The sequence below is a fragment of the Pochonia chlamydosporia genome, chromosome 2 (genome assembly GCF_001653235.2).
Source record: "Pochonia chlamydosporia 170 chromosome 2, whole genome shotgun sequence".
Lineage (NCBI taxonomy): Eukaryota > Fungi > Ascomycota > Sordariomycetes > Hypocreales > Clavicipitaceae > Pochonia > Pochonia chlamydosporia.
This window is the reverse complement of record NC_035791.1, coordinates 3,265,128-3,275,894: the sequence shown is the minus strand read 5'-3', so window position 1 is coordinate 3,275,894 and position 10,767 is coordinate 3,265,128. Positions and strand designations below refer to the sequence as shown.

The following is a 10,767-nucleotide window of genomic DNA, read 5'->3' as shown; positions in this document are numbered from 1 at the left end:
ATGTGCTCATCCTGCCGCGAGTCTTCGAACGCAGAGGCAACCGCTGCTTTTGACAAAGCAAAACAGCACTGTATCACATCAGACCTCCAAATATTCAGACTCCGATTTACTCTCCTCATCGTCTCACATCTCAAACGAGCGAGTGATATCTATGATATGTTAGTCACCCCTCCTTCATAGGCACACAGAGTATGGAATCACTTGCCAAGAGGGCGTGAACATGCCAGAGTTAAGCCCCCAAGCATTTCATTGTTCATTACATTCATCAGTTGAGAAACAAGAAGCTCAGGATGGCTCCGTAGCGTGGCAATGAAGGCGTGAGAAATTGACTCGTGGCCCCGGACCATGTCGCCATCGTCGTTTCTGCCAACAGCATGTCAGCTCCAGAACACTGCATTCAGATACCATACAGCTCCATATTTTGCTGGCAAAACAGCCAATGTACTCACATGTGATTATGACAAGATGCAACTCTAAACATGATGACTTCGCCCACATTCTGATCGCGTTTCAGGGCCATACTCGAAGGTGCTGTAACACTCTTGAAGAACCCCAGGAGACTCGATGCTACAGATTCTGGATTGCATCCCGAGTACTGGGCGGCAAGACCTTGTAATAAATCTGTCCCTGATTCCGCAAGTAAATTTGGTTCCTTGAGAATACCTTGAACTGCGTAACTATATGGCAAGTCAAGGGCAGGGAATTCGTGTTTCGAGTCGATGATTGCTGTTAATCGAACCCCAGGCTGGAGAGACTTGATCATAATATTGTGCATTTCACTGTCTGTAATGTCGCCAACGTTATCAAAGTCCACTGGATAAATGACCTCGTCGAAGCCTTCAAGGCCACTTTCGTTTAAACAGACTCTCCGGCCACTGTGACCTAAAATACCACTATTAGCACAAAAGACGTCATCTTTGACAGGTTTACGTACCTGAAAAATGGAAAAAGAGGGAATCGTTTGGGCGAGCATCCTTGACAAGCCACTGCATGGCTTTCACTATGTTTTGTCGAGTCGGTTGACCAGTCGGTCGCTTTCGGTCATCGGAGAGAATAACCATGTTGTCACGGGTAAAGCCAAAGTGTTCAATGAGAAACATGGACATGTTATTCACATCTGAAATGCAGCCTTTCAGTTCACCTCTTTGTCCAATGTAGTTGATGCCTATTAGCAGAGCCTTCCGCTTTACGGCTCTAGGTGAGGTTTCAACTGCCGGTGACAGCTGAATTGGTCGGGGATACATTTGCATTGTAGGTGCATTTTCTGTTTCGACTTGATCGAGGCGGACATTTGGGAAATTCAAAGGTTGGTGGTATGTTGCTGGCCCTGAGTTTATCAGAGTACAGTACCTTATTTCATCGCCGTGCACATACGCAATACATACCGTGATTGGAATATTGCGGTTCTCCCGCATACATTGGAAAGAGGTGATGGTTTAGCCTTGTGTGGGTGTTTGAAGCGTCTGAACTCGGTAGAAAATCGCCTAGGTCTGCAAACGCAGATGGCACGTCATCAAGCATGTGAGCATCTCCACGAGCTGTAAACTCTCCTTTGGGCATTACTTGGTCATCATGTGTTAGATCTGGTGTTGAAGCCTGTGACTCCGGGAATCTAGGTGTCCCATAGCCAATGCCAGCTGGTGTAGAAGCTGCAAGCACAATTAGCATCATTCGAGACTACATGTACGCCGAGACGATAGACGAACCTGTTGCGTGGTCGTCATGACATGCCTTCTGTCTCCTCCGCCACCGGTCTATTTTTCGCTGCGGAACTATTTTACCTCGGAATGTGAACTCCGTATCTTTGTCTTCAACTTCGCGCCGAGTTTGCTGGATTTGTGAAATAACAGACATGTCCGCCGAACTCAGATTCTTGTCGAGCCCCCAAGCTTGAAGGCGAGTCCTGTACTGCTTTTTCCTATGTAGGTGTGAGCATTTACACAAATAACGTGGGTGCGCTTGGTAGGGTCTCGCACGTTGCGTAGAAACCATACGTGGTTTCCATAGTTTGCATCACGTTGGACAAGGTCATCTCGTCATCCCAGTATAGTTTGGTGATGGCATCTTTGAAAGGTTCCCAGTCGCCGCTTCTGGTGGGACGGAAAGGACCAACGGAAAGGGTGGATTCAGGTTCGAATTGCGAGCCCATTTCCTTCAATAAATAGTGTAATTAAGATTTTACGAAATAGAATAAAGTAGACACTTGGTGTCAAGTATCTAGAATTCATAAATGTACGGACGTCCGGATATTTTAAACAAGGTCAGCCGACACTGAATGACAAGAGTGGACGTGAACACGCAAGGAAATCATGCATTCTGTGGATCAAATGATCTTACATGCAATACTTGGGCCGTTGTTGGGCGCACTCTCACATCGAAATTATGACGTGAGGCACACACGGAGCACATGAACATGAATTCGCCCGTGTCTCTCGCGGATGCTGGCGCTGTCACAGTTTGTGCCTCTCAAGGGTGTTTCAGCTGAACATGGCCATATTCAGCCAGTTTTGTCCTCCGGCGATGGCATGATTGGCCGGTTCAAAGTGCCCATGCATTGTTCCCGCATCCAAAGTTCCTCTGCAGCCAGGAAGTTTGGCCCATTGTTTTTAATTGGGCTGTGTTCGGATATTTCCCCATCGGAGTGTGGTATATGTGACAAAGCAACCGCGTAATTGTCACCGGCACGAGAAATTCAAGGCTTGAAATGAAAAGGTCCTACAGCATGTTACATTTGTTTCTCACTAGATGGTCACATCGGGTCCAGGTTGATAAGATGGCAAGATTTGTCTCACCTCGTTGATGCGGTTGCAAGTCAACTATCATGATTGTACAATCAAATCAAACTATTATTGCAAAATGAGAGACGACTCAGACGTTGCTACATCAGCGATATCATTGAGTCTCGAGAATGTAATATTTCAACCACAGGAGCAGCTCTGTGGTAGCTTGCAAAAGTCAAGCATGGGAAGGTGAGATCCCCAATCTGCTGATGCACATTATCATTTGCTGACTCGTCGCTGTGGTGAAACAGTGAGTTCTCGGTGCGGAAATCTTCAATCTCGGCTTGTTCAATGTCAATGTTGAACCTTTATGTGTACGAAACGCGTCGAACCATGGTTCCCGTGACAGAGCGATTGTACCAAAGAGGAAATAGCAACAGAGTAGCGAGATAAGCATCGACCTGTTTGGTGTCATTTGACTAACAGATGGCCTTGCGAAATTGGATACCAATAATTCCAGTAAAACTTTTGAACAGTGATTAAACTGCTACAAGTTGCTCGCGTGAAACTCGTTCTAGTCACAAGTGACTGCGCTGAACTTACAATTGCTTTCGCACAGGGACTTAAATCGACCTGTGTGCTGTCTTGCCAGCACCTCATAGTCCTTGACTTATCACATAGGAGTGTATCTGTAACCTGAGTATGAATTCGGGTGCCACTCTCTTCCCGTCTCAGAAGCGCACACGTACTTCAACAACAAGAAACACGGTTCTCGTTTAGGGAAACTAATATCATCATATCCAAGCTCAACTCCTGTCTCTCTTAAATCTTTCTAAACCGATGTTGTACGTAGCGCTCAACGCCATATTCAAAACTCAAACCTAGTAAACATGGAGAGGTTCCTCAAAATCGGTATCCAAGACACGACAAACATCACCAGTCGAATCCACCACGCCAGCAGCTCAAGCCCAGGAACATTCCACATAGAAAACTTATCCAACATCTTCAACCTGGGATGCACCGCCTCCAAGGTCTTAGGATCGTCGATTGCCCAATTAAACGTAAAGGTCCAGTGACCCTTCACCCAAACCATGAGGTTCAGTAAAGCGCGATGTGTCCTTGGCATGCAATCAAAGATCATTTGCCCAGACCCAAAATGTTCAACCAGACGCTTGATCAGGTTCTTCCCATCTTCAGGAGTCAAGTACATTGTCAAGCCTTCGAATACAATAACTGTCGGTCTGTCCGTCGGCAATTTATTCAACCACTCCGTCTCAACAACGGACGATGCCACCATCTCATAAGAATATCCACCTGTGGTCGACGACTCAGGCTCTGGTATCTCAATTTGCCGCCGCAAGTCTATGACATCTGGAAAGTCAACGTCGATCCACCGCACTCCATCGCCGCACTTGTCGCGAAGTCGCAAGGCGCGCGTGTCAAGACCGCATGCGAGATGCACAACGGTAGCGCGTTTATTCTCAGTCACGAAATCGGTTACCCATTTATCGAAGAGGCGCGTGCGGAGAACGAATATTGCTAATCCCGACGGCACTCCTCTCACTCGGTCGCCCGTCTCGGCTGCCTTTCCTGGGACTCGAGCCACAACTTCTGCAGACCATTTGTCGCCTAGAAGCGGTCTGGGTGAATTGAAGTCCAGCCATCGCCCGTAGAGTGTTACAAACAGCGTTTCTTGGGCACCCGTGAGGGTGATTTCGGTGTTCTCGGGTTGTTCTGATGATGCCATTTGGGCTTCGTGATTCAATTCAACGGACAGTGAAGATGTCGATGATGAGTCTTGAACGGAGGATCGCGGGGTGAAAGATACGGAGTATACGAAGTCGTCGCGTTGCAGTGATGAGTTGATCCTAGTCACGGTTCATACCTAATTAGTGATGGATAAGCGTTATTCGAATGTTTAGCTAAGTTGTCCTAGACACACCACAAATCCGTACAATATGAAGAGGCCCGCAACCAATGGTCATCACAGTTTACGCAGTAATAACCTTAATTCATTGCAGCGGAGAAAGATTCTAAGTATGGATTAATAGGGCGAGGCATCAATTATCCAAACATTATTTTAAACTTCATTAGTATGTTCTGTACCTATAACAGACCTCTGCTTAACCTAGTCTCTTCAACCCCAGTTAACCCGAATGTTCCCTCGTTGATAACCGATACAAATTTGTTCGAGGAACTGATATCCTTGGTCGACCACTTATACAGTACGCTTCCGAGATCAACGACATGACCCTCCGAGCCAGACAGCCTACCACCAACCCTCCCGCGTCATATCAACAGCTGAACTGAATAGTCCCTGCGACAACATCTGACAATCGTCTCAAGTCTACTCTGCTCTCTTTGACCCAGAAACCCGTCGATTCATAACCATCAACGAAGCAGCCGTTAGAAATGCCCCAAGCCCCTCCCACACAGCGACATCAATCCGCCCATGCCGCCAAAACACAAATGTCGTTAGACTCCGCATTGGGATTGTTGCCAAGAAGAATGTACGATTCTCTTGATACGCAGATATGGTGTAGTAGATCCCCATAGCAATAGCAGCGAGGGCATTGCCATCCTCGGCGGACCAACATCGAGTGCTTTCCAAGGCTCGGGCGGGAGGGTTTATCAACTGCACGATTCCCGCTAGAAAAGACGTCGCGCCGAATGCGTAAACAGTTAGAGCAGCTAAGCTCGGTGCCATATTAAAGACTAAAAGGTCTTGTATGCCAGTATAGTGTGGGAATCGCTGTTTCGCTGTCACGAGCGTAAAGGTCTTGAGGTTGTGTTTGCAACACGCGTGCGAAAAACAGACTGCATCAACAAATTCCCCCAAGTTTGCGGCTTTAACAGGCATTACAAGGCGTCGACGGCCCTCGTTTCACTGAAATACAAATATCTCTTTGACAACTGGTGGATGAATTCCGCCACGCAGCCACTCCGATGGCTGGTGTAGAGAGTGCTGGGCTAATTCGGCCGCAGTATCAATTGTAAGCACTACTTAACGTGGCTATTGATTTCACAGGATTTCTCACCAGGACAAAAGATGTAAAAGAGCAGTTCAATGACTTGCAACTTGGAAAGCGTATGCTTGGCGTTTGGGTCGAGAGCCTTAGAATGACCTCTCCAACACTGGTATCAACGTCCAACGAAGCCGGTCAAGTGATGGCAATTTCCGACAGAGCTTGGACTCTCGCCTAATTGAGGCTTGTCAAAGCTGTCACTGTTTCAGCGACTCTTCCTATATCCGTATACAAAAATCGGTTGGAGGCACGTATTCCGGAGAGTTCCAAGGTAGAGGCGTAATGGAGCACTTTTTCGTTCCACGATGAAGCAATCTCTCCAAACTACAAGCCGCCTTTTCTTGGCACTGATAAGTGTGCTCATATGCATCCCCTCTTACATATTGTTGCCTGCTTTGGACATATGCATCCAGGTGCATGCACGTAGCTTTCGTCACACTCCCAATGCTACCTAGTTAGGTGGTGTTACCATATCGACATCTCAGAGTCTCTGGAATCATCTTCCTCCCTTCACCATGAATTTAGTTGACGTGCCATCTTCAACTATTCTTGCGGTATCCATAATGATTGACTGATCACACATCTCTGTCATCCCTCGCTTCTGTGAAACAATGATGATGGTGTAAGCATTAAACTCCAATTCCACCAATGCCCTCATTATACCTACTATAATATCCTCCAGTAGTAGCAAACGCCTCTAATACTTGTGTCACCTTCCCGTTCAGCACTGCTCAAGCGAGGATGAAAAGTGAGATCTATCAACTTTTTGTTGAACTAAGGCTTCAATTCCCAAGTCGCGCAGACAAGCTAGCCACTCAAGGTCAGTAGCAGACTTCCAAGGATATAGATTCAGTCGAAATGTCGTTCATCCGGGAGAAATACGGCGTCTCGCGATGCAGCGATGAGTATGTCTTAATCGAGGCACAGAATGGGGCGTCTACTGATGCAAGGTGCAACATATAGTTGGAATGTATTTAGCTTCTTGCCATGACTACTAACTGGATACCAGCAAGAAGTCAGTAGAGTATTTCCATCAGAGATCATCGTCAGAGGCGTTGATTTGTTTCTCTCTTACGTACCAAGCTTCTCTCAGACTCAACTTAGATGCCCTCTTTCGAAACACCAAGGCGTTGTAACACAGCATTTGCAAGTCATTGTATTATAACAGTCGTCAACGTCAGTACGTTATCTATATAATAAGTCCCTCACAATAGGCTCAAACTAAACAAAATATCCTTCCAATATAATCATGGCTTCACAACTCTCCCCCTCGCACAATTTGGCTCAGTACACCAAAAAGCTCCATCATAATCTCCCCGACTCCATGTATCGCAATCAAATAACTCTCCTAAAATGAACAACATCATAACTCTTTTCCCCATCAACCAAAGGCAGATTCGCCTCCGCCTTAAACTCCGCAACCCTCATAAATCCCAACTTCTCAGCAACACGCACACTCGCCCCATTCAACTTATGCACACTCTCGCACAATTCCCCCGGAAGTTCCTCCACCTGCGTCACCAGTTCAGCATACGCCTTAATCATTGCCGCACAACTCTCCGTGGCGTATCCTCGGCCCCAGACTTCAGGTAGAAAGATGTACCCTACTTCCATGGCTTTGCAGCCCGTAGCCGGAGCGTCTGAGGACTTGGTTCCATCCGGGGCAACGTTGAAGTTGGTAGGCAAGAGGGTGACTATGCCGGCTATTTGCCAGGACGATTCCTCGGAGGATGAATTTCGGTCCTCTTCAGAAGGATACAAGACGGCATAGGAGAGTTTTGGCCTGGAGTGCGGCCCCAGGGAGCAGATAATCCCATGCATCCATTCCATGCTGTCGTCCTTGTCCTTGCAAGGTCCTCGGGAACTAGGTAATTCGTGAGTCTCGCATTTTGGGGAAATGTTCCATCGTAGAAGGGTGTGCTTTACCTCCATTTCGTGGCCTCCGTGTTAGTCCAGACTGTATGAAACCAGGCGAATTCCTGGCTGTCCTGCGCATTGGTCCTGATGGGCCGAAGCAGTAGGCGTGGGGTTTTCACGTCTGCCAATAAGTCCGTCATTTTCTTCACAGATTGAGATGGCCAGAGAGATGAATTGACACTGGCAGAGTGTTGAATGGTCGCGAGAGCAAGCTGGCTTTTTGGTCAGCGGCCTTACGATAAGGAATTATTTATGCGGAGAAGGGCAGGGCGCAATACGAGCAAGCCTCATGTCAGGGTTCGCGGTTCCCCCTGACCATCTCTCGTATTCACTCACATTTTTGGACGGAACCCCAGATGTAGGTACCTGGTCACTTACGCAAATAAAGACAAGTCACGTCAATGTGCCAGTAAGAAATATATGAACCCAAATATGCACTATTCGAGATTGCAATTTTGAGCATCCTCTAGTGTGATCCGTTTTGCGACAATAACGACAGAAGTTCTGCTATCTGTGGTAGATCATCCCATGTACCGTAACCCATATATCCGCAGAAGGTATCATGTTATACAAATGCTGTTACAAGGCATATTGCCGAGAGTTGTCCCTGGCAACTCCAAATCATCCCGCTTTTAAACATCCCATACATACTCGACCGCCCAGTTAAAATGTCCATCAACCTTCAGCCTTGCCTCGTACTTAATGCTGGCTCCATTGGATAGTATTGAGATCAATACCCTCCTGCACCAATTCCCAGAGAGGGCTCAGCTCCCGCAAAAAGTTGACCCTCTCCTGCACAGCCTTCAAGACATAATCAATTTCAGCCTCAGTGGTGAAGCGGCCAATACCAAATCGGATACTGCTATGAGCGCTCTCGTCACTGTTTCCAAGTGCTCGGAGAACGTAGCTGGGCTCTAGAGACGCGGAAGTGCATGCACTGCCGGAAGAAAGAGCAATGTCCTTGAGAGCCATGAGCAGTGACTCGCCCTCGACATAGGCGAACGAGACATTGACACAGCCAGGGTAAAAAGCATTCTCGTCACCATTTTGCTGTGTGTGCTCCAACGACAGGAGCCCGCTAAGAAGTCGGTCGGATAGGGTCTTGATTCGTTTAGAGTCGTACTACAAACGCGTTAGCGTAATTGCCCCCGTAAAGAGTCAATGTTCCAGTCGAAGTGGGAGGGAGTCCAAGGATAAAAGGAGGGAAAACGCAAATCAGACAGGGTGCTACACTCAACACGAACGGCCTTGTCACGGGCCATTCAGAAAGCCATGCATGTAGAGCAGATCATCATATAAAGCGCATAGTGCAATGGGGGAGGGGGTTTGGAGTCGATCCGGTGTCAAAATAACATACCTCCATCTCTTCCTTAGCAATGCGGCAAGCCTCGCCAAAGCCCACAACCAGCGGCGGCGCGAGAGTGCCGCTTCGGAGTCCACGCTCCTGACCACCACCAGTGATGATGGGGTCCAATCTGACTCTGGGCCGTCTTCGAACGTAGCAGGCACCAATACCCTTGGGGCCATAGATCTTGTGTGATGAAATTGACATGAGATCAATGTTCATGGCATTGACGTCCAGGGGAATCTTGCCCACAGCCTGGGCGGCGTCGGTGTGGAAAAAGACCTTCTTTGAACGGCAAAGCTTGCCAATCTCCTCGATGGGCTGGATAACACCAATCTCATTGTTGACAGCCATGATACTGACCAGGGCAGTTTCAGGCTTGATGGCGGCCGCGAGGTCCTCCATATTGACCAATCCGTTATTCTGGACAGGCAGATATGTAACTTCGAAACCCTCATCCTGCAAGTGTCGGCAACTGTCGAGCACACATTTGTGTTCGGTTTGTGTTGTGATAATGTGGTTCTTCTTGCCAGAGCGACCGAAGAATCTGGCAACGCCCTTGATGCTCATGTTGTTACTTTCAGTGGCGCCTGAGGTAAAGATAATTTCCTTTGGATCAGCACCAATCAGTGAGGCAATATGCTCGCGAGCCTCCTCGACAGCCTTTTCACTCTCCCAGCCGTACGCATGTGTCCGAGAATGAGGGTTTCCGTAGACGCCGACGTAATAAGGGATCATGGCATCGAGAACGCGAGGGTCAACTGGCGTGGTCGATTGCATGTCGAGATAAATAGGTCGCTGCCCTTCTTCCATGACAGCAGCTTGCTTGAGAACTTCTGCGTAGCGAAGCGGTTAGTCTTTCCAAGGAGAACAAACAATTTTTGGGGCATCAGGGAAGCACATACCAGCCATGGGGCTGACTCTGGCATCTGCTGGCGCGCCCATGGGCGGAGGAGGGATATCCGCGAAGTCCTTCTTATCCAGTTTGATGGCGGTTTCCACGCGGGCCTGATCCTGCTTGGACTCGGTCACATATCCTCGCCTCGCCGTTCTGTTGGTTCTTGATACCGCCAAAGCAGCTCGAGGCAAGGTTCGTAGAGGAGAGGCGACGGCAGCCTTGCGGCTCGCCGACCGCAGTGCGCATGATGCTAAACTGGACATGATTGCGATGGATGTGTTGTGTGCAGTTGCATGGGCGAGACAGAAAGCCAAAGCCCGACGAGCGGAGAGGAGAGGCAAAGTATTTTAGGTGTGCAGGTTAATTCTCCATCCAGAAATTTGTCATGGCAGAGCTTCGGCTCGGGCACTCGGTGATAAGCGTGCTCATGGGGTCTCTGATTGGCTGGAATTGGCCGGCACCCGGCGGCGGCCTTCCCCAGGGCCAACCAGACAGGAAGGGCGCAAGGTGCAAAGGAAACGGTGAAAGATGGGGATGGGGACGGATGGGGTTTGAAGACAGTTGGGTCGACATAATGACGGGCAGTGATGTATTGGACGTTATCCTATTGATTCAGGGACTGATCGTTGAAGTGGTGCAACCAGAAAGCGAAGGCAGCACAGGACAAGTAGCACCAGACTGCGGCCAGATGCGATCAAATGGTGAAGTCCACCGTGGACAGTAACAGTCCCTGAACCCGACGCCTATTGAGTGCATGTGGTCAAGGTCCATTCAATGTTGGTGCACAAAGGCCGCGGCTTCTGCACGCAGAATCGGCAACGGCAATAGTTATTAATCTTTGGACGGACAGCCAACAGCCAA

General features: G+C 48.5%; 3 protein-coding genes across 3 annotated transcripts; all 3 read right to left on the bottom strand.

The window, feature by feature from the left end:
* Nucleotides 1-3,588: 3,588 nt before the first annotated feature.
* On the bottom strand, nucleotides 3,589-4,467 carry VFPPC_03087 (leucine carboxyl methyltransferase; the record flags this gene model as incomplete). The annotated part of the gene is made up of 1 exon (XM_018282632.1): nucleotides 3,589-4,467. The coding sequence occupies one exon, from the start codon at nucleotides 4,465-4,467 to the stop codon at nucleotides 3,589-3,591; it is 879 nt and encodes a 292-aa protein (XP_018147186.1).
* Nucleotides 4,468-7,081: 2,614 nt separating this feature from the next.
* On the bottom strand, nucleotides 7,082-7,742 carry VFPPC_15605 (acetyltransferase (GNAT) domain-containing protein; the record flags this gene model as incomplete). Its single annotated transcript, XM_022428974.1, has 2 exons — nucleotides 7,082-7,627; nucleotides 7,668-7,742. The coding sequence occupies 2 exons, from the start codon at nucleotides 7,740-7,742 to the stop codon at nucleotides 7,082-7,084; spliced, it is 621 nt and encodes a 206-aa protein (XP_022284591.1).
* A 620-nt stretch (nucleotides 7,743-8,362) lies between these two features.
* VFPPC_03086 (aminotransferase class-V domain-containing protein) lies at nucleotides 8,363-10,169 on the bottom strand (the record flags this gene model as incomplete). The annotated part of the gene is made up of 3 exons (XM_018282631.1): nucleotides 8,363-8,785; nucleotides 9,021-9,844; nucleotides 9,914-10,169. 3 exons carry the CDS (start codon nucleotides 10,167-10,169, stop codon nucleotides 8,363-8,365), a joined length of 1,503 nt encoding a protein of 500 aa, XP_018147184.1.
* Nucleotides 10,170-10,767: the final 598 nt, after the last annotated feature.